Below are 24,057 nucleotides of genomic sequence, written 5' to 3'. Positions count from 1 at the left end.
TCTCGACCTTACCGGAGTTAGAGGATTACGGTTCTTTAAGACAATTTAAATGTTGTTGTCTTACCCTTGACCATTCACTCCAAAGTGCCAGCCACTAGAGGTCTTCCTTCTCACTAACCTGTGTCCCTCTGCCTGTTGTCAAGGGTAATCAGTCTCCAGCAGTAGATACTCAGTAATGAAGTGGGGAGGGGTTATTGTCCTTCAGACAAAGGATGGATAACAGAGAGGGAGGCAGGCTTTGAATTCCTGGCAGCTGATCCATTGGACAATGGTAGAGGCTGTGCATGCTGGGAAATAAAGGAGGTACCAGCACCTATAGTGCTGACAAAATACTGATGAACTGTGTACGCAAAAAGAGTGTATACTAAGTTACAGAGCATGAGAATTGGCTCGCCTATGCTCCAAAACTAGTTGTACCTTGTTGTAGGAGATGACCATGCTTTTTCTACAGATTTTGTGTAAAACTAATTTATCAGAAAGAAATTAAAAAGTAAAACACCATGCTATATAATATAAAAGAATTTATTAAGAATAAATGGTTATAAGACTTCATAGAAAAAAAAGGCTTTAGCTACTTATTAGCACAGATGGAGGGCAAAGCTTCTGCATTAGAGATGGAAAGAACCTGCTCTCCTTCCATGCCCTTGGCCACCCACATATTTTTGTAAAGCGTTTTGTGACAGTCTTGTACTTTGGGTTCATCAACAAATCCATTGGACACAGGTTTTCCACTGCTCTCACTGACAAATACAGAAGGAGTTTTTGGAAGTAGTTCAAACTTTTGCAAAGCGACGGGCCAGAAGTAACTTTGTCTCGGTCCGAGGTCACATTCGCTTACTGTGTCTGTGGGACTTCTTTGTGTGAGAAACAGGTTTTCGCTCATAGAAGAGCTGCCAAGATGCGTCTGGGCTACTGGAATTTCTTCCATGGACTCAGCAGAATCAGAATGATATTCTGCCGGAGGCCTGGCAGCCTGAACAGGATGCAGGTTAATGGGAGCCAAAACAGGTAAAGACCTTGATGGGAAATTAGGAGACTGAGCAGCCAAACTGGGAGGCGTCAGGGACATCGGCACTTCTAAAAAAAAGAGACAACTAAAATGTAATTGGTTGTTAGGTTAATTTTCATTTAAAGATGTAAAATCGTTCAGATATTTTGCATTCCATATTTTTCCCAACCAAGCCAATGGATGAAACCAAGTCCATAACACAGATTGGTATATTACACCCATTAATTACACCCAGCCCAGTACTTGTCCACATACAACCATGAGAAAAACTAAGTACACCCTATACACACTCTATGGCTTAATATAATCAAAACATCTAGGCCCTGGAAGGACATAAAATTAGGTAAATCAAACCTCAGAGTAAAGTATTTAACAAAAAACGAGCCACAATGCGGAAGCAGTGTGTGAAAAATTAAGTACACTCCCAATGCACCTATAGGACTTAAGAGGGGGAGTAGTAGCCAGATATAATCAAATACCCGTGATAAATTGTTCATCAGCGAGTGTGATCACCTCTATAGAAGCAGAAGTTGTGTCAATTTGCTGGTCTGCAACATTCAGGCGTGTGTGAACAAAGCTAAGGAGTACAATATTTGCTGCCCATCAATTTGGAAAGGGTCACAAGTTTGTTTCTAAACATTTTGGAGTTCATCATTTTTACAGTGAGATATAATATTGACAAGTGGAAAACCATTCAGGACAGTTGACAATCTTTCCAAGAGTGCATGTCCCGGCAAATTCACCTTAACTTTCAATGAAATTGAAAAAAAAACAAGTAGAATGTTAAACATTTAAGTTCATGTAAGTATAATTAGAATAAAAGATGGAATAAGTATGGCTGGTTTGGAAGTGCTGCCAGGAGAAAGCCTCTTCTTTCTAAAAAAGGAACATTGTACCCTGGCTAAACACAACATACCAATTGTCCAGCATGGTGGTGGAGGGATAATGTGTTGGGCTGTTTTGAAGCCACAGGACCTGGGCACCTTGAAGTCATTGAATGGACCATGAACTCCTCTGTAAGATTGGTTGAAACTGGGTCATGCAACAGGACAATGATCCCAAGAACAGCAGCAAATCGACATCAGAATCGTTAAAAAGAATCAAGGTGCAGTAGTGGCCCACTGTCCAGACCTCAACCCAGTGAAACCTAATGTCCACTGTAAGATGGCCACAGAACAGGTCATCCAGAGGAGCGGTGTGTCCTCGAGGTGGTTAACCTTGGGGATCTAAGCCCAGAAGAGCAGGCTCCAGCATGTCTAGTGCTGGGAGAGTTAATAGGGTGTAGCAAGGGAAGGGTTTAGGAGCAGTCACAGAGATTGGGGAGACTGGCTGCTCCCATATCTCCACCGCTAGATGTGGTACGGCCTATATAAAGCAGTTCAGCTGCCTCATTGAGGCCTGTGAGTGGAGGTGTAAAGACCTCCAGTGTTTATTTTCTGTTTGCTGTTATGCGGAAGGAGAGGCTGTTTGTTTTCCCCTAGGCCACGGCCCCACTATCAGTATTCGGTCAGTGTTTTTTCTCAGGAGTGGAAGTCAAAACCAGGTGAGGAACAATCAGAGAAAAGGTATAATAGAAACAAGTCACCAATTCTGCATTTATCACCCACTCCTGAGAAAAAATACTGACCGAATACTGACCAAATACTGATAGTGGGGCCGTGGCCTTATACTGAAAGTTTATGAAGTCTAATAAACTTTCCTGTTTGCACTAAGAAGTTTTGTGTCTGTATGGACCTGGCGACTACCAAAGAGCTAAACTCCTACACCACAAACCTCAGAAAAATTGGACAAAATTCTTTTAGAATGATGCGCGACTGATAATCATACACAAAACAATCGCTTCAAGTTCTTCCTGCTAAAGGTGGTTCTACAAGATATTAATTTGTGGGGTGTACTTCATTTCTTGACATACTGCTTCTGCATTTTCCTCTAGTTTTCGTTAAATAACACCACCACAGTGTAATCTGTCATGTTAGTTCGTTTGAGATGTATTATTTTTAGACCTTCTAAAAAGGACCCGATGTATTTTTTAATGATGTCCTGATCTAATAGAATTGATGAGGGGTGTACTTAATTTTTCTCTCTACTGTAGCATGGAAGAAAATATTGACGGAATAAGGAAAAAAATAAGGATGGAAAGCCGTGAAACAGTTAGGACAACGCCTGGTAGGACATAGAGATGTCGTAGAGGGGGTTCTTGGGGAGATTAGAGGGTGGGTCATAAAGATAAGACAACCCCTTTGTTCCATAAAATACAGATCCAATACAGCAATATTTCCTGTATTCCGCATAAAAACATAACATGGCCATCAGAATGTGGTACTTTAGGTCTCACCATTGTCTTCATTAGAGGGGGGAATGACACGGAGACCTGGGATGTCACCGCAATGCTTATTCACGTCTTCAGGAGAGATTTTGTTGCTTTTTGTCCTTTTCTTTTTCTTCTTCTGGTGGGAGGTAAATCACATATATACCTGAATGTTCACTTTAAATATCAAGTGTGTTTTTATAAAAATATTTTAAAAATTACAAGACTGGAAAATCATAGTGATTCCCAATAAGAGGAACTACAGTTACACTTTAGAAGAGTTGAGTCATCGCAGATATCAAGGTATCACTGTATTCAGCTTTCTATGACCAATGTGCCCATTGCACATAAAGAAGGCTTAGGAGGGTTGATCCTACTGACAGATTCCCCTTAACCCACAAAAGAAATTAAGTTTATGAGCAAAATTTGCAATCTTTTAGCGGTTTGCAATAAACCAGTTGAATAAAAATAATGAATAATTTAATGAACCCAACACAATCAATATAACAAATAGTTTCTCTAAATTCAACACAAAATGCTACTTTTAATGGCTACATCTCTAGAAACATTCAAGACAGTTGTTTTTTGTATCCTTTTTTTTTTGATTTTACAAGATAAGAGATTAGCCCAAAAAATCATTAACAACCTAGTAATACTAGTGAATTGGCAACCGTTGCCCATGAGGAATGTGCTATAATTCCTCAGGAACGCCACCAGAAGCTGGTGTCTGGCTATGTATTATATTTGCAGCAGGTTACAACAGCCAGAGGGTGCTCTACTAAGTACTAAAGATGCTTGGCATTTTATGCTGAATTTGGAGAACCCATTTGATATATCAGTTGTGTTGAGTCACTAACATTGTTCTTTTGCTAATAAACCTATTTTACAATGGGGGGGTTGAATAATTTTGATTGCAAGTATAGAAAACAGTGGAGGACAGCACTGTGATAAATTCCAGCATTTATTGTGCAATGTCTTAGGGCTCGCTCACACAGGCGTATAAATCGGACGAGTGCAATGTGAGAAAACATAGCATTGCAATCTGACCAATGTTAGTAAATGAAACAGTGCTGATCTGTGAGTTTTTCCTCCACTCTAATCGGACTGTGGAAAAAAAATAAAAAATAAAAATAAATCGCCGTATGCTGTGAGTGGATGCGAGGATCGGATCTCACTCGTCAATGCAAGTCAAAGGGTGTGAGAAAAAAAATGCACATAACACGGACCATGGATGTGCTGTGCAATTTTTACGCACACAACTCATAGGAAACCCGACATTTCATCAGCCAAGTACAGTAAATTCACAGCCCGAACTGTCAGAATAGATATCTATAGGACATCTATCTTATCTATTTAATGTCTCAAACCCCTACATATAATAAACTAGCAGCCTTTAGTGCCTTTCATATGTCACTAAAAGGGTGTTTAACATTATTAAATAATTTTTTAAAAAATGACGTGGGGTCCCCTCCCCTACTTTTATTAACCAACTAAGGGAAAGCAGACAGCTGCGGGCTTATGTTATCAGGCTAGAAAGGGCAAGATAGCCAGGAACCTTCTCAGCCTATTAATATCAGCTCACAGCTGTCTGCTTTGCCTTTGCTGATTATAAAAAAGGGAGGGGGAGTGTCATTTTTTTAGGGTCCTCCCCATTTTTGATAACCAGCAAAAGCAAAGCAGACAGCCATGAGCTGATATTAATAGGCTGGGAAGGTCCATGGTTATCTGGCCCTTCCCAGCCTAAAAATACCAGCCCGCAGCTGCCCCAGAATTGCCACATCCATTAGATTTGAACAGCTGTGACATCAGTAACTACACCGCTCATCAAGGTCACAGAGTCTCAGAGTCCTATATGAGACTCGACGATGCTGGTGAGTGGTGTAGTTATTGATGTCACCGCTGTTCAGAGCCGCCAGGTCTGGAGGGAGCCGGCAACTTTGAATCTCTACTGTAACCTACGGAGCGTTGTTCTGACAATAGCACTTCATAGGCTACTCCCGGTCATGTTTCACGCGGATGATGTTACTGACGTTACCGAGCGCAAGACATGACCGGGAATGACCTGTGAAGTGTGGTTCTCAAACAACGCTCCATCGGTTGTGGTACAGAATTGCTGGACGTCATGGGATCTCGCTGCATTATGTCGGAGCTGCGGGGATTTTTTTTTATTGATAAATTGGTAAATGAGGGAGTGTTTATTGTCTTTATTTATTTAATTCTCTTTTTATGTCTTTCAGGTTCCCATTTCTGGACTACTTCAGATTCCCTGGACTGCTTTGGATCTTCAGGTGTTTTTTTTTTTTTTTATTAAATTGGTGAATGAGGTGTGCAGAAATGTTTTTTAAAATAAACTACTTTTTCTGTGTGTGTGTGTTTTTCTTTTAAAATGACTGGGTTAGTAAATGGGGGTGTCTGATAGACGCCTCTCCATTACTTACACCTGGGATTGATGCCAGCTAACATTACAAAGCTGACATCAACCCCATAAACCATTACCTCTATGGCCAACACACCAGGGCAATCAGGTATAGCTGAAGCAAAGCATCAGAAATTTCGCATCTAATGGATGCGCCAATTGTGGGGTGGCTACGGCTGGTATTTTTAGGCTGGGAAGGGCCCAATAACCAGGGACCTTGCCAGCCTGATAATATAAGCCCCCAGCTGTCTGCTTTACCTTGGCTTGTAATGAAAAATGGGGGGGACCCCACAGAATTTTTTTAATTGTAATAAGGCTAAACACCCTCTATTGCCACATGAAAGGCACTCTAAGGGGTGAAAGTTTATTTAGGGGGCTTGCAACATCATATGTCTACAGGATATCTATATAGTCTATCTATATCCGTATATAAGATTGCTTTATTAGTTTGAAAACTACCTTTAAATTACATAGAGAATTACGGTATGTAAAAGATGATGTTAAAACCGCTTTGCATACGGATAGCATACGCATGTCATAGGGATGCCAGTTGAGAAAAATCGCATTGTACTAGCATGACACTTGTTCTATTTTTCTGGATCAACATCGGACCCATTTTTTATACGCTAGTGTGACTCCAGCCTTACAAATAAAAAAAGGCTGAGAATGTGATCTAAACAACACAAATTGTAAGTCATACTACACAATGAATGCTGGAATTTATCACAAAAGCTGACGGCCAAAGTGTGATAGGACAGATATGTGTTACTGTCCTCAACTGAAAGCAAAAAATCAATGAAAACAACAGTGTCCTGGACTTCAATCTGATTTATAAGGTCAGCATTATTCCTCCAAGGAAGAAAAATACATATATTCTTGGTGCCAACCTTCTTTGGTTTTCTCTGTTCTGCTGGTGATGTTTTATGGTCGAAATCAGAATTTCTGGTCCCATGGTCAGCATTAGGGGGCACCGGAGAGCTGCATACAGACACAAATGTCAATGAAAGGCTTTACTACTAGTCTGCGTATGTCACTTCTGTATCATCAACCTCTGCAAGAAACTGACACCAAAAAGGTACGTGTATTTGCAATTCAAGGTGTGCGGACCTGCCGATCAATGGGCAGATTCTACTCTGTTGGTCCTTACGTATCAGTGGTTAGCACTGCAGCCTTGGGGTCCTGAGTTCACATCCCACCAAGGACAACATCTGCAAGGAGTTTGTATGTTCTCCCCGTGTTTGCATGTGTTTCCTCCGGGTTCTCCAGTTTACTCCCACATTCCAAAAACATACTGATAGGGAATGTAGATTGTGAGCCCCAATGGGGACAGTGGTGATAGTATGTCTGTAAAGTGCTGTTTAATTTATGGTGCCATATAAGCAAGTAAAATAAGATAATATAAAACACATAGGTCACAGATGACCCTAATACAGGCACAACCCCAGTGAAAATATGATAAGTTACTGTCACATCTTCACCTGGGTCATCAGTGAGCAAAATGATAGGATCTAATAGATACTGAACAACAAAATTAAATAATAGATCATCCAATTACAGGAATGTTTCCTTGCAGTATCACATGCAGCAGAGCTGAGCAATTTGACACAACGCAATATGTACTAAATGTGTTTTCTGCACAAAAATGCAAAAAAGATATGATCAAAAAGTATATGCAGACTAAGGGTATGTTCACCTGGGATTTTTGCGTGTGTTAATTCCCCATTCATTTGAATGGGTGAAAAATGCTGTAAGAACATTGAAAGAATTGACATGCTTGAAATCTGAAAAAAAATGCTTTAATGGCTCAAATCTGCAAGGAAAAGGGTGGAAAATACTGATGCAAACAACCGCTCACAAACCTACTACACATGGAGGGGGCAGATGCCTAGTATTATAAATGCACACAGACGAGGCTTGCATGGGGCGCCAGTCACACAAATATACGAGACATTTTCATATATAAGACAAAGAGGACTTCTGACGTGGGTCGTGAGCTTGTGTATTTTGGCCAAAATACCGATCAATACCTCATGCATTTTATACATCTATTTCTTGCACATTTATGCAGGATGCAGTCAGGTGCTGGCGTGCACTTATATAGCACTGTGCAGCCCACCTGATCTAATAGTATGGGCGTCATCGATAGGCTGAGAGCCAGACACTGTGCATCACACATATCTGTGTGACTTGCGCCCTATACAAGCCTTATCTAATACTAGGTGAGCACCCCCTCCATGAATTGGTAGGGTTGTGTGTGGTTGTTTCATCAGTATTTTGCACCTGCTGCATCCCCCTGCCTTTATCATGGGGGGTCTGCTTCATCCTGCTCGTATATTGGTATTCTGACCTAGTGTGGGTAAGGCCGTTTCTCTATCTGTCCTAACTTTAACCCCCTGTAATAATGCGGATAATTTTGCTCTCTGTATACCCATAACTCTTTTTGCTCCTCCTTTATGCTGAAATCACTATTGATCGCTGCATCCCATGAATTAAACCGCCTTTGACAGGCTGAACCAAGTATAATATGTATGGGGCCCCAGACAGATCTTGTCCAGGAGATAAGGGTCCGGATGTCAGATTTGGCGCTGCTGATCCTTTTGTTCTCCATGAGATAAGCCGCAGCCAGAGATGTCTAGCACAGGAGCAGAGCAAGCACTATGTGTAGAGGAGTTGGGAGAGCTATCTCGACCGTCGTTTAGCCGACTTATCCATTGTGTAAGGGGCCCCCAAGCCACGGACAAATCCACATTACACCATAAATCCATGCACTTTGAGACTCTACAGATATTTCCTGATGTGATCACCATCAAGCCCATTTTATGGAGCAATAAAGGAGTTCAATAGACTCACTCTGTATTTAGAGATCCAGACGACGGACTCTCAATCAGAACATCTGGGTTAGTGTAAATGAGACTCCCGCCATAACTCTCATTCTATGGAGAAAAGAAAACAGAGAAGTGTACTACAACGTGTAAAAGAGAGAAATAAGATAAATCTTGTAGATTGTGAGCCCTCGCGGGCAGGGTCCTCGCTCCTCCTGTACCAGTCGCTGTCACATTGTGTTCAAGATTATTGTAATTGTTTTTGCTATGTATACCCCTTTTTCACATGTAAAGCACCATGGAATAAATGGCACTATAATAAATAATAATAATAATAATAATAATAAAACATACAAAGAAACAAAACGCACTTCTACGCAATTAGGCCTTAGAGCTCCCAGACATGAGACTTAAAGGGGTATTCCCATCTCCAAGATCCTATCCCAATATGTTGTAGGTGTAATAATAATAATATTAGCAAATACCTCCAATTAGAAATGTAGTATAGTTCTTCTGATTCGCTATGTCGCTTTCCTCATGTGCAGGCATTGCAGGACCTTAGGTATCCATGGTTACGTCCACTGACATAGTGATTGGTTAGCTAGTTGCTAGTGGTCGTAACCATGGATACCTAAGGTCCTGCAATGCCTGCGCATGAGGAAAGAGACATAGTGAATCAGAAGAACTATACTACATTTGTAATTGGAGGTATTTGATATTATTATTACACCTACTACATATTGGAATAAGATCTTGAAGATGGGAATACCCTTTTAAGTTGTCTAAATCCGACAATATTGACTGGTTCGGCCAACGGTGTACTGTGTATGGGGGTGCCGGCCAACTGATGGTGGAGGGAGATGTCAATCGCGCATGTCCGATTTCGGCTTTCTCTTTGAAAACAAAGGAGCGCTCAACCGAACAAATTCTCTTGTGTATAGGAGAGTCGGCTGAGATGGCCGTGGGTCGAATGTTCAGCCATCTAACGGGTAAGGATGGCTTACATCACGTCAGTATTTCATCCATATTCAGGCTCGGACTGGCACACAGGATAACAGGAGAATCTCCCGGTGGGCCCCACAACTCCCTATATGATCAGTACTTGGCACAATATTCTGGATTCACTATGTACTGACAAAGCCAGAATCTGATCATTCATCAACCTACCCCGTTTATTATTATATAGACGCATAGGTAAAGTTGTGAATAAGGGTAATGTAATATTTACACCTAGTAGAAGAGTGGGCCCCTACAGTCAATGTAAGTGGTGGGCCCTTAGAACGCCATATTTGTAAGCCAAACTCTGGAATTGCATCTACAGATGGAAACACTATAACGGACGTTCAGCAGTATAATGTGTGCTGGAGCGAGGCCTGGTTTCAGATTAGAAATACTGCTGAAGTACTGCCCAAAAATACTGCGGTTAGAATAAAGTGTCATTTACAGCGTGTTTTCTGCTGAGCACAGTCCCAGCATCTGCTCTCAGCAGCACCAGGAAAGCAAAATTTGTATTGCCGGTTCACTTAAAATTGACCGGATTTATAAATTATGCACTTCAGATAATGGAAGTTTAAAACATTTTTTTGTTAATGGTCTTATTTGATCATCAGTTACCGGAGCTCGTCCTGTGGGTGGTGTTCCTGCAGGCTCCAGGTCTCTGCAGTTTGACTTCATCTCCTGCTTCTGCCGCTGGTGCATTATATATTCATAAGTGCTTAGTTTATTCCACACTAGCATAAAAGGAGAAAACACGATCACTTTTAATGTACGCACACTTATTTAGGCTTAGCTAAAAGCCGGGATTATATGAATAATGTAAAACCATTGATCCCTACTGCAAAATAAGTCATAAGACCTGTTTTCTCTGCCCTCCACAAGACTGTAAATACTTTCTCCCCTCTCCAAACTTTTATAGATTTGTGTAGAATTCCACCTCTTCCTCCGCTGCTCTCTCTAACACTAAGATAAGGGAGGTGGGAGAGGGACGTCATAACTAGGAGCAGGAGCCCTGATGGATTTGATTGTAAAGCACTCAGCTTGAGAAAGTAGTTAACTTACAGACACTCTACAGCAGCAAAATGGTAGATAATTTGTATTGGAAACCATTAAAGGTGTTGCTTAATTTTGTATTTATGAACCAAAAAAAAGAAAGAAAAAAAATCTGTGCAAAATTGTACATAGCCTAAGTGGTGTGTAAATGTTACCTTTTAAGTTGGATAACAGATAGAGGAATACACATACAATGAAGAATAGGGAAGCAGAAAAAAAAATAATAAGTTAATTAAGTCACATAATTATAAAATAAATTATTTATTTTATTAAAACACAAAAATATACTAGCAAAGACAAATTAGTGGGTCATTTCCGCCACTAAATGCCCCATCTTCTGGCGCCAGTTGCACAGTTGGCACACCTCAATCACTTGATTAATCTGACACTGTAATGGTATGTTCTCACACTGCGTTTTTTGCTGCAAAACTGCAGCATTTTACTGTCCCGGCAGAGTGAATGAGATACGTGAATGCACTTCATTTTTTCCTGCCAAAAGACTAATTTTTGGTTCAGAATTATCTGCAGCAAATGCTTAACCTGTGCACATATCCATAGAGTCCAGTTAGCAATGCTGAAGGGCTGACCGCATGTTGTGTGCTCATTAAACATTTAAATTGCCTCTTCAGAGAGCACGAGGACTAGAACTGTAGTGCCCCTATTGGATGAAGCAATCCTACGGGTAAGTGCCCACGTTGCGGAAATGAAGCGGAAAATTTGCGCTTCATTTCCGCATGTCCTTTCCCGGAAAAACGCATGCGGAATTTCGCAAGCGTTTATCGTGCGTTTTCGACATGCGGAATTGCCTTGCGTTTTTTATTGCATTGCAAAGGCAATTCCGTATGTGGAAACGCAAAATTAATTGACATGCTGCGGATTTTTGTGCGCAACAAAAACGTTGCGGAAAAATCCGCAGCATGGGCATAGAACTTGCGGATTCTCATTGGGGACCATGGGGTGCGGATTACCAAGCGTTTCCGCTACCGGAAATTCCGCATCAAATACGTCTGTAAAACGCTACGTGGGCACATACCCTTAGGGAAACGCTTGTAAAACGCTTGGTAATCCGCACCCCATGGTCTCCAATGAGAATCTGCAAGTTCTGTGCCCATGCTGTGGATTTTTCCGCAGCGTTTTTGTTGCGTATAAAAATCCGCAGCATGTCAATTAATTTTGCGTTTCCACATACGGAATTGCCTTTGCAATGCAATAAAAAACGCAAGGCAATTCCGCATGTCGAAAACGCACGATAAACGCTTGCGAAATTCCGCATGCGTTTTTCCGGGAAAGGACATGCGGAAATGAAGGGCAAATTTTCCGCTTCATTTCCGCAACGTGGGCACATACCCTAAAAATCAATAATTGACCCTTTAACGAGCCTGGACTTAGGATAAAAGCCAAACCAGGAATCTCAATATGCAGACACTGTTTCGGGGTTTTGCCCCTCGTCAGTGCAAAGTGTGAGATGTTGTTTGGATGGGTGAGAGGCGTCTGACTGGGATCCAATGGGTAACGGTCCTCCTTGTGGAGAAGCATTTGTGACTTACAGAGGTAGATGTGAAAGCAGAGCAGCTGTCCTATCAGCAGAATAGTTATGAGCCCCATCACGGACACCAGAGCCGCCAGCCCCAGAATGACAGATGCTTGGGTTTCCACTGGGGCTTCAGGCAGGAACACAAACCACACGTCTGAGAGGTTCCGGATGGCTGGAAAACATGGACGATCGAGGTTATCATCTGAATATACAACATGTGCAACAGCTTGTGTGAGTGTGCACTTTATTAAATAAATACCTAGAATTGGTGTAAATTGGAGAAAAGATTATCATGCACATCACATGAAAGGCAGCAAACCAATGGGTTCTAGCTTCTGGCCTATCTCCGCACCAGGCAGAGGGCATATGAGAGAGGAGCCCACCATTTACAGTCTTCTTTCAACAGAAAACGGAAAATGGCTTCTCCGAAAGTGGTCAATGGACCTAAATAGCCAGGGCAGCAGAAAGGGGTTTTATCGCCAGTGAGGTGGACAGGAATAGGCAGTAAAATACTGCAGTGTCATAAAGGGATAGCTAATGGAGATGTTCAAGTAGGACAAATACATTAAAAGTTGTCTTATGACTAACATTTATGGTACATCCACGTGATATCCAACAAACGTCTAAAAGATGCGGACCCTATATACAGTTGTACTCAAAAGTTTGCATACCCCGGCAGAATTTTTGCTTTCTTGGCCTTGTTTCAGAGAATATGAATGATAACAAAAAACTTTCTCCACTCATAGTTGTATGTAAAACTTTGAGCACAACTGTAGCTCTGGCTGTTTATAGAGGGTGGTGTACACAGATTAGCATGGGGAGAGGAGAGGGAAAGCATCCATGTTCTTCAGGAGGAAAAAGGCAGTAGATAAGGATGGGAAATCACTGAAGGAATGAAGCTGTGCTGATACGTAAGAGCTTGTGTAGGCAGCAGCATACTAGCCAGAGATATTATATCCACCATGCATTACTAGGAGGAGCACACCCACAAGAGAAAAATATGAAACTAGGAGCAGGCTGCAAAGTGAATATCTTTTAATTAAATTCTGCAGAATCTAAAGTGTAACCAAATATGATAATTAGGGTGCTTGGAGCACCTTGGGTGTGGCCAAGAAGCTCAGTGCACTGCTCCGCCCACTGGTTTTGCATATTCCCGCCTCCCTCACTGTTGATGGACAGCACTGGCTTGCCTGAAGCGAGCAATGTCTGTACAGAAAGCTCAGGTCAGTGCAGTCAATCCCAGTGAGGGTGAGGCTTAGTTTATACTGTCAGTTTGGGTTGACAGAATCCCTTTAAGGAGTCCATGGCCTTTGAATCTATTTCTTAGAACAGCACTGAGGCATAGGATTTATTACAAATACTAAATATTGAAGAAGAGCATTTATAAAAGAGTCTACAACATCTTTTAGTGAAAAAATAAATAAGATCACCTTCAAAATGCTGATCACTCCTCAACACCGCTGGGTCAACGAAGTATGCAACAAATACATAGGACGAGATTGTGCTCAGCAGAACTGTGCCCAGGAATGCAGATATAAGACAGTTCAAAAACAACCTAAAATGTGGAAAGACAAAATTATATTAATTACATACTACCAAACCTTATCCTATATGAATCAATATGTTACCAATGGATGTAACCACAACTTTGTTCCTGCACTTTTGCCTTATAATACAATGAACAAGTGTCAGATTTACAGATTTATTAAAGAGCTCAACTCTTTAAAGGGAACCTGTCACATGAAAAAATGCTATTAATCTGCAGATACTGTATGGGGTTAATTTTTAAGTTAATAGCTTTCTGAACCTGTCTGGTGCCCACACTGAGAGCCCCGCTGCCAGGAGGAAATGAACTTTATTCCTCCTGGCAGCGTCCAGGCTTCAATCATAGGGCAGGTGCCAGCACAAATTCAGTCACCATTATGTGTATAGAGAGCGGCAGCTGTAACCGCGCCCCCGGCACTGACTGGCAGCCGGCCCTAATGCTAAGCTGCTGTTAGTCAGTGCGGAGGGCGCAGTTACAGCTGCCAATCACTAAGTACAAAAAAAGCGGTGACTGAACCCCTGCCGACGCTGCCCCTATGACTGATCACCAAACGCTGCCGGGAGGAATAAGGTTAATTTCCTCCTGACAGTGGGGCTCAAAGTGCCGTCGCCGGCAGGTTCAGAATGATATTAACCTGCACATTAACCCCATATCTGCAGGTTAATAGCATTTATTAATGTGACAGGTACCCTGTAACTGCATGTTCCTCTTACCAGTAATTTTTTCCTCCCACGCAGTTATTGAGCCATTTGCAGTGGTGATCAAAATCACTGACGCATTTATTGCATAAGCTGCAGTGCTTTGACTTTGCGCCCCTGTGGAGAAAGAAAAATATGTATAACCCCAGGTATGAGAACCACCGATGACCTATAATTCATGCACATGAGCCAACACTAACAAAAAAAAAAAAATAGACATAAATGAGGTCAATGTGGACCAACATAACAATTAAACAATGCAGCAATTTAATTATTAATCAGTTCAAGGCATGTTTGTTCTTTATTCATACATGTGGTATAAAGAGCTGTAAAAAAATGTCCAATTCGGATATTCAAATAATTTGTGCATCTTCTTTTGTAATGCGTGACACCTAATTTTCATAATCTTTAATTTTTTTATTTTTTTGCTAATACAAAGCGATACTGGTGGGAAAAAAAAGGAAATGTGTCGGTTTTCCACTTTTTTTTTTATAACCACAAAAGGACCAGAGATGCATTTTAAACTTTGTTCCCCTTTACATAATTATTTTTATACATCAAACATTTTTTTACAGTAATAGCATGGATTGTGTGAGGCTTTTTTTTACTGTTTATTTTTTCCTGATTTTTATTTTTCACATATGCCCCCCCCCTCCCCACATAAAATCATTAAAAAAAACTTAGGGTGGGATTTCAACATTAAAATACTTTATTTTTATTTTTTTAATACATGTATAGATTAAACCAGACTCAACTACATTTCTAAAAAAAATCATTATTAAATAGTATTGTGAAGAATACTGGAGATATAATTCCATGTCAATTGTTGTATCCTATTTGGCAGAGAATTATAAAGCCCCTTCAGAGTACCGTTGTAACAAGACACTGAGCAGCTGCAGGAGGGTCAAGAGATTGAGTGACAAATATCACACCTTGAACCTGCTCAACTCAGAACAAAGGACTTGTATGCTATGTGGGTTTTCTTTAGTTAGACAGATAGGAATTCCATATCGAGTTATGGAAATACTATACGTCCTAGGCATACCTCAAATAGATTTGGGAAATCCCAAGGATGAGGTGAATGTCCGCCTGGGGCTCAACCCAGTCTAGCACATACGGATAGGGAGATACACAGCACATCCAGCCATTCGGAAACTCCCAGGGCCACTGTGTTTAGTCTCCACGCGTAGCAGGGGCCCAGCTGGATCCGATGGCACCAGAACCGGCTCCCTAGGACCGTCCATTCAGGAGTTATGACCCATCTTAGTTTCTGGAGTTTCTAGCTACTAGAAGCCAGGGGTGGAGATTTGGGTCCAGCCCAGGGGCAACAGGGGGATGACCCAGAAGGGTTAAAAAGCTCCTGCAGCTCTTGGCCTATTGCTTTTTCCCTGGGAGGCCGTGACAACACATCATGTGGGAGAAGTCACCCAACAGCAGGAACCATAAGCTTCCCATGTGGCAGCCCCTCCCCCGCAAGCCAGGCCTTCCATCTGACTTGTAACTGACTCTTAATATCTGCTTATATCTTTTGTACCACTACTATTGTGTTTGCATATCTGAACATTATGTATGCATAACCCTTATGTATATAGTGTATTGTGTAGTGTGCCCTTAAGGCGATTAAATATATAATTTAACCTTGGGGTGCTGTTTTATCTCGATCCATGAATCCATATGTACATTCTTCGGTTCAACTCACACGCTACCGGGCCTGATATAATTCCCATTACGGACCGGGGCTTATGTCTGTCTAATAGGAACTGAGAGAAGCTCTACCGGGCTGATAAGGTTCGGTTTCACTGGGGTCAGTGAGAGGGGCCTCTCAGCCTGTCAGGGGTGTGAGCGAGTGTGGTGCCACGTCAGTGACCGAGTGGGCCACCTCATCCTACTTCTGGTACCTTCCTGAACCTGTGAAGACAGGGGGTGTCTTGTGTAGAACTGTATCAATCTGACCTTACGTGTCCCCGAGGGGTTGCTGAACGTCACGTTAGTGCAAAGTGCGGATCTGTATCACGTGATCCGTTTGATGTAATAGTGACTTCAGGCGGGAGGCGCGGTGGGATTCTGCGTGATCTCTCTGGTGCCATTCATCACAAGTATTTTTACAAAATATTAACCCCTTTATGACGTGGTAAGTAATAGTACGCACCACATCATAACACCCTGTTCAGGTCCTGATTTATACAGCTGACATGTGCTCGCAAACAGCCGTGGATGGCGTGTTTACTAGTTAAATGCCGCTGTCAATCTCTGACAGCGGCATTTAACTCGCGCAAACCGGATGCGTGTCACTTACCTCGCCCATCGGTGACCCCGACACATGATCGCAGGTCACCGATGGGTTGGCACGACAACCCGGGGTCTGCACTGGCCCAGTGGACGGCGCTCATAGCAAGTGAGCAAATCTGCTACACACAGGCGATCTGCTCATCTGCTAAAAAAAACCCCACATATATACATAATTGGTATTGCCGCATTTAGAATCGCCCGATCTATCAATATAAAAAAAGAATTAATCCGATCGGTAAACGGCGTAACGAGAAAAAGATTCTCAACACCAGAATTACGTTTTTTTTTGGTCGCCGCAACATTGCAATAAAATGCAATAATGGGCGATCAAAACATCAGCTCTACCCCAAAATGGTATCAATAAAAACATCAGAAAAATGAAGACGCTACGGGTCCCGGAAAATGGCACCATTTTTTTTTTTTATCAAACTTTAGATTTTTTTTTCACCACTTAAATAAAAAAGAACCTACACATGTTTGGTGTCTACGAACTCGTAATGACCTGGAGAATAATAATGGCAGGTCAGTTTTTGCATTCAGTGAACGTGGTAAAAAAAAAAAAAGAAAAAAAAAAATGTGGAATTGCACTTTTTTTTTTACCATGAGGCTATATATACAAACCGCGTTTCTTTAGTTCTTGCAGTGCAGGTCTCTCTCACCTTTTTTATCATTCTGTTTTTAATCTTTTGTAAAAATACTATTTAATAAAGAATGATTTTTTAGACATTTAGAAGAGTCTGGTTTAATCTTTAGGATTTATTTTATATATATATATATATATATATATATATATATATATATATATATATATATATAGTCAGGACCCATTAAGTTTTTTTTCTGGCCTATTGAGTTTTTTTTATTTAAATCAGACTTTCCCTGTAACTGGGGCTAGTATGTTAACCCAGTTACAGAGGAAGTAGCCTCCTGGCTGCATAGCAGAGCTGACTTCACAGGATCATATGACAACTGTGTATGGAAGAGGAAGCCACTAAACCACCATGGATTGGACATGATGCCCCCCACTGATTAAAAGGACAGTGGGACACAAGGCCAAAACAAAATCTACATTATTGTAATTTAAGTACCCCAAGAAAGATAAGCAGAGCTCACCCAATTTGTGAGCATTGCTGTGCACAGCTCATCTCATCTGTAAGACTAGTACACATACAAGACACAAGAACTTCTACTTACACATCCACCTCACAGATGTAACAATGCATGTTTTCAATGACATGAGCATGCTTGGTCCTATCGAATACAGGCAGTGGACCAGGGGAGCCCTTGGCACGTACATTTTCATCTGCTGGATCAATGGTAACAGCCAAAAAATGGACAATACAATGTAAAGTGAACAGAACTCCCATACACTATAATGACAGTTAAGGAAGAATAACATAGTAAGTACAATCGTGTGTTAATGTGAAAATTGTTTTGTTCTGCTGGGCTCATTTTTTTTTCCTTAAGTACTTTGGGGTGCACCAAGATGACCAAATTTATCATCTAGCATGAGTTACTTAGATAAAATTGCCACATTATTAGACTGTCAAGTGCACGCTATCTACAAAATTGGACAGGATAAGTAAATCTACAGCAAGATAAGTAAAAAATATTTAAGAAGCATCCTAAATTGTGTAATTAAAGGAACCAGACAAGTGTCTGGAGGCTCATCTGCTCCTTCAGGGTCAGGACACATGCACTCTCGTCCAATCAGAGTTGCATAACATCATAAATGTCTAATAGGTGTGGATCCCACCACTGCGCCTCTTATCCCCTCTTTGCATCCGGGCACAGAAAGTTGAGCCTTCGCCAGAAAGAGGCACCATGATAGGTGCTGGTTCCAGCTCATCAATGTCTTTCGCAATACAACCCCTTTAAGGTTATGGCAGCTATTTCTACTGGTGAAGGCACATTTACACTGGCTGATTTTAGCCCAACATACATTGTCATCTCGTGGGCAGCACGCCCTGTATACATGGGGAGATGGGCTATGTATCACTGAGGGACACAATAGTCTTTCCTCTCTCTTAAGAAAGGAGACCGAAGTGTAGACGGTGTCCAGTGAGTCATCATTTGTATTTGGACTCTTGAAAATACCTTTGTAATTAGTTTTGCGCACAATTATTTTTAACAGCTTTATTTTATATGCATTGTGTCCTCTAAGAGTCACAGTAAGTGACACTCCCGATGACTGCGCCTGCTCTACTGACCAGTCAGCAGTCCATCACCTGCATCTACAGCAACCTGTAATCTGTCAGCCTGGATTCCAGAACACAGAATAATGTCATGACCAGCTCACACCTCGCTGAGGGTTTCCGGGGAGAACTAATCATTGTTATTATAGGAACGCTTATAAACAGTGGTTTATTAGTCCAGAGTGGCAATCATACACAGGACACAAGTCTGACATAAGAGGACAGGTGATCTAGCATTGATATAACGCTCGCATCCACGCGTTTCAGGCGAACATTCACCTTAATCATGATCGAGGGTGAGTGTTCACCTGAAACGCTTAGAGGCGAGTGTTATATCAACGCTAGATCATTATTGTGACTTATGTCCTGTGTATGGCTTTCATCTAAATAAAGACGAATCTATCCGTGAAGCTGGACTATTTCTTCATTTATTGCTTATTCGGAATGTGGCAGAGCCGTTGTCCGAGCGGATGTGGCTAATGTCAATGGTGAGTTGGAATCTATATATATTTGTATGTATATAAGTATATGTACACACACATACATATACATACATATTATATACACACACACAGGCACATATATTATAGACTTTCACACATAGATATCATAGGTATGATCTATTGTGCAAACATAAAAGACAAATCATAAGTATCTATGTTTAAAGGATACCACATAGCCAGCAGCCACCCAATGTCGAGGCAAGAGCGGAACGAGAATGCCAAATCCGATGATAGTGAACAGAAGATAAGTGAACCAGGCCACAAACTGCAAGGGGTGCGGAGGCCAACTCCAGCCATTTCTCCGAGAGTGTTGAAGGGGCTCTGTTGCAGTGTCCACCCCTTCCTTGTCGGGCACTGTCTTACCAGACGGTTTCCTGCAGATGGTCATCTGGAAAAAAGAGAGAGTGCAGTTCATTTACACACAACATTTTCTATAATTTAAATACATGTAACATTGGAGTCAATTTAAATGTTCATATCAAATAAAGCAGATTTATCAGCAAATTTCCCAATACATTACTAAATACATACAGTTCATGGAAGCAGCAGTAGTTTATATCCCATACGGGAGTCATCAATATTATGCTCAATAAGTATTTTCATATCCAGGACTACTAGGATGTGGACATATAATAGGCTAAATCGTAAGCAAAACATATGTTAGAAACAAGGAGAGAAATAAACGATCAAAAAGCCATAAATATATAAATATATCAAAAGTTTATTTAACACATAATAGCATAAAGGGGTAGAATACAGATACCATGGACAGAAACCAAAATCCACGTGTTGAGTATATCATTGTATAGTTGCAAAATTGCAAAATAAATAGTCACTACCGTAGCCCCATATTCAAAGGTACAATCAATAGATATCTATCAGAAAGTCATAATGTGCCCTTAGACATAACAATAGTATTCATGTAGCAATCACATATAAAGCCATAGAGGTCCCGCTATACATACCAATGGAAAATAAAGAAGGGAGATCTATAAGCAAGCAGTCAGGGCACAGGGGCAGAGGACAAGCTACACACGTGGAGCAGGAGCCCCGACGCGCGTTTCGGATGTCCCTTCGTCAGGGGGCTTGGAGACATGTGTGGAGGATCCACGTTATATCGGCATTACGCGATGCCGAAAACCGGAAGTGACCGGAAGTGACGCATGCGTCACCATGGATATCGCGACGCCAAGCGGCGTCCGCGTCACATGACAACCGGCGGCAGGCCACACGTGACCCGACGCCGGAAGGCACCAGAGACGCGGAGAGCCGGTCAGCGTCTAGAGTCCACAGTGCGCATGCGTGCAAGGTCAGTTCACAGGGCACATACAAGGATATAGCAATGCATATACATTCTATGCATTGGGACAGTATGGAGCCAAATATCTATCAGAACAAATGAAATACATTGAACCACACATCCACAGCATGACCATGAAGAGATATACATAATATGGTATGATAACATGAAGTCACTGTAGTGGCCCCAAGGTGTTGGATCGCAGTATAATATTACCGATTACAACATAGAGGGAGGCCATCAACTTAATAAATCTACATCCACTTATATATATATATATATATATTTTAGTAATGACCACATATCATCCACCCATAAATTACAGGGTATTACATACCACATATATACATCTATATAATGATCATGCAGGATCCATATTTTCATGTCATGGAATTCAATACATGTCAAATAGATTTTATTAAAACACCAAGGCAAACAATATTAACCCAAGTGAACGGTTAGCATCTCATGGCCGTAGATTTTCACTCTCTGTTATGTGTAGTTAATTCGGTCCACTGAAACTGTCCCAACGTATAGTGTGAAAGAGCATTCAAAAATAAAACAAGATCCTAAACAACACAAAAAAAAAAACGTAAGTTAAAAACATATAAAAGAATAATAATAAACAAAAATTATCCATAGAACCTGTTTAGACGGTATAATCGTAGTCACATATAGCAAAGTAATGTGATAAGCAGGTGCAAAAGGCAGACGATCAGAGAAAAGGTGCATAACTAATGCTTTCATTTAGTCCTACTGGGTGGAGGGTATTCAAGGTCCAGATCCAGCGGGACTCAAGTTGGGCCAATTTCTGTCCGATTTTTCCCCCTCGTATATTGGGTATAATTGAATCAATCCCCCTAATCCTAAAAACCGAGGCGTCGCAATTGTGATAGATTTTAAAATGGCGCGGTATAGTCTTAAGGGTGGATGTATCCGTGTGGTCGGCAGCAGCAATAATCCCCAACACATGTTCGCGAATCCGAACCTTGAATTGTCGGGTAGTCATCCCTACATATAGTAATCCACATGGGCATGCAGCCGAATATATCACATATTTGGTGGTACATGTGATAAATTTTTGGATCTTGTAGATTTTGGACCCATCAGATCCCAGGAACGTATCGCAACGTTCAACGTTTGGGCATGCCACACACCGACCACACGGAGTACACCCAGATCTCCCAGGCTGTCCGTCCAGAAATGTGCCACCCCCAGAGCCCTCATAATGTGACCGTACTAGATAATCACGAAGATTCCTAGACCGTCTAGTGGTGATTGATGGTTTATCCGAGATAAACCTTGAAATAATCGGATCGGCCTTCAAGATATGCCATGATTTAGATAATTCCCTCGTCTCAGAGGGATACTGGGAGTTAAAGCTCGTGACAAATCTAACTTGCCCAGAGTTACATCTCCTGTTTTTATTGTCATATAGTAAACTATTTCGGGAAGTGTGCTTAGCCCTATTATACGCCCTTTTGATCATGCGTCGGCTGTATCCTCGAGCGAAAAACCTATCACTCAACTCCAACGCCTGTCTCTCGAAGTCAGCATCTGTGGAGCAGATCCTCCGAATGCGGAGAAACTGACCCACAGGTACCGACTGAATAACATGTCCAGGGTGTGAGGAAGAGGCATGCAGTAGCATATTAGTAGATGTGGGTTTACGATATACAGAAGTTTGTATGCAGTTATTATCATCTCTCTTTAAGGACACATCTAGGAATTCAATCTGATGGTAATCGAATTGATATGTTAAATGAATATTACGATTGTTATCATTTAAATGCTTCATGAATACCTCCAATGAAGCTATATTTCCCTGCCAGATCAAAAGGACATCATCGATGTACCGCGTCCATAAGAGGACGCCGCCCATCGATTCACTATGATCTGACAGGCTGAGGTCCCTTTCCCACAGCCCCAGGAACAGGCAGGCGTAGGCCGGAGCAAAGGCCGCACCCATAGCTGTCCCCTGGAGCTGCAGAAAGAAGGACCCCTTAAAAACAAAGAAATTATGATGAAGGGCAAATTGAAGGAGTTCGAGGATAAGATCCCTAAGTGGGCCTGGTAAAGATGATGTACCCAAAAAGAATCTTACGGCTGCAAGTCCGTCCACATGTCTAATGTTAGTGTACAATGACTCAACATCCGCAGCCACCAGTACAGTGTCATTCTCAATATGTAAACAATCCACTCTCCTCAATAATTCACCTGTATCTTTCAAAAAGGATGGCAGACTCTCCACCAGCGGCTGCATATGTGAGTCAATCCACCTACCGACATTCTCCAAGAAGTTCCCCTCTCCTGAAATAATGGGGCGACCCGGGGGGGCAACAGCATCTTTATGAATTTTCGGTAGTAGGCACAATGTAGAGATTGTTGGCTCAGATACAATCAGAGCGGCAGCCAATTCCTTCGTGATGGTACCCTCATCTACTGCCTTGTGAACAATAGATTTAAGTTCCGTCACATATGATGTTAAGGGATTGTATGTAAGTTTTTTATAACATATTTTGTTATTTAGCTGACGGTATGCCTCTTTCTCATACATTGACCTTGGCCAGATAACAATATTGCCCCCCTTATCCGCCGGTTTTATCAATATATCAGGTATTTTCTGTAATGCACTGAGTCTCACACGTTCGTCTCTTGTCAGATTGTCGCGGCGGGCCCCATGGCGGGACAAAGCCCTGAGTTCCCCCGAGACAATCCGAACAAAGAGGTCCACGTTGGCACAGGTCGCCATGGGGGGGAACTTCTTGGAGCGGGGACGTATAGACTCAGGGATCTTACCTCCTATAGGAGTATTATGTTCAGAAGATAATTCCTCGAGTGTCCTTAGCGCTGCCTGTTCCTCCTCTGTTGGGAAAAGATCATTGAGACCACCATCAAAGAAGTGTTTCTTAAAGATCAAAGATCGAGCAAAAATATGCAAGTCTTTTATTGTGGAAAATATATCAAATTGTGCAACCGGTGCAAAAGATAGCCCCCTACTTAGTAAGGAGTGATCTGACTGAGTCAATATATAATTACTGAGGTTAATTACCTTAGTATTATTCCTCTTATAATCAGGAGATTTAGAATCATGACGTTTGTATGGATGGAAGCTGACATCCCGCAGCCTTTTATTGGAGGTCCCGGACCTTGTCAGCATAGATGAAGAGGAAATCTCGGAACACCCACTTGTTGATGTAGCGGAAGAGTTCGAAAGTTTCCGCAGGGGGTTAGGTATTTGCACTCCAGTCTTACGCCAGAAATATATCTTCTTCTGGTGGTAGTCCTTCAGATCTCTATTAAATTTAGATATCTGTAAATCATGTATCTTTTTAACTGTAGAATCTAGGATTTTATCAATCTGAGAGTCAAAGTAGGCAATCTTCTC

The 24,057-nt window shown here is 41.6% G+C and overlaps 1 protein-coding gene across 4 annotated transcripts in view; it reads right to left on the bottom strand.

Annotated features, from left to right (window-relative positions):
- Nucleotides 1-506: 506 nt before the first annotated feature.
- ZDHHC1 (zDHHC palmitoyltransferase 1) overlaps nucleotides 507-24,057 on the bottom strand; it is a 43,168-nt gene continuing 19,617 nt past the window's right edge. For 3 of the 4 annotated variants that reach the window (XM_073659601.1, XM_073659603.1, XM_073659602.1), the window contains exons 3-12: nucleotides 19,539-19,757; nucleotides 17,866-18,041; nucleotides 14,398-14,499; nucleotides 13,569-13,693; nucleotides 12,152-12,310; nucleotides 10,170-10,285; nucleotides 8,584-8,666; nucleotides 6,621-6,711; nucleotides 3,345-3,456; nucleotides 507-1,077 (exon numbers count right to left, since the gene is read on the bottom strand). In XM_073659601.1, the coding sequence (XP_073515702.1) occupies nucleotides 572-1,077; nucleotides 3,345-3,456; nucleotides 6,621-6,711; nucleotides 8,584-8,666; nucleotides 10,170-10,285; nucleotides 12,152-12,310; nucleotides 13,569-13,693; nucleotides 14,398-14,499; nucleotides 17,866-18,041; nucleotides 19,539-19,757 (1,689 nt within the window). In that variant the 3' untranslated portion in view covers nucleotides 507-571. The remainder of the gene's footprint in view (nucleotides 1,078-3,344; nucleotides 3,457-6,620; nucleotides 6,712-8,583; nucleotides 8,667-10,169; nucleotides 10,286-12,151; nucleotides 12,311-13,568; nucleotides 13,694-14,397; nucleotides 14,500-17,865; nucleotides 18,042-19,538; nucleotides 19,758-24,057) is intronic. The other variant, XM_073659604.1, reaches the window with a different exon arrangement.

Source organism: Phyllobates terribilis, unplaced genomic scaffold (genome assembly GCF_046119375.1).
Source record: "Phyllobates terribilis strain yellow unplaced genomic scaffold, ASM4611937v1 Scaffold_13__5_contigs__length_258822181, whole genome shotgun sequence".
Taxonomy (NCBI): domain Eukaryota; kingdom Metazoa; phylum Chordata; class Amphibia; order Anura; family Dendrobatidae; genus Phyllobates; species Phyllobates terribilis.
Note: the sequence above shows the minus strand (reverse complement) of the source record. Positions and strands in the feature narration are given on the sequence as shown.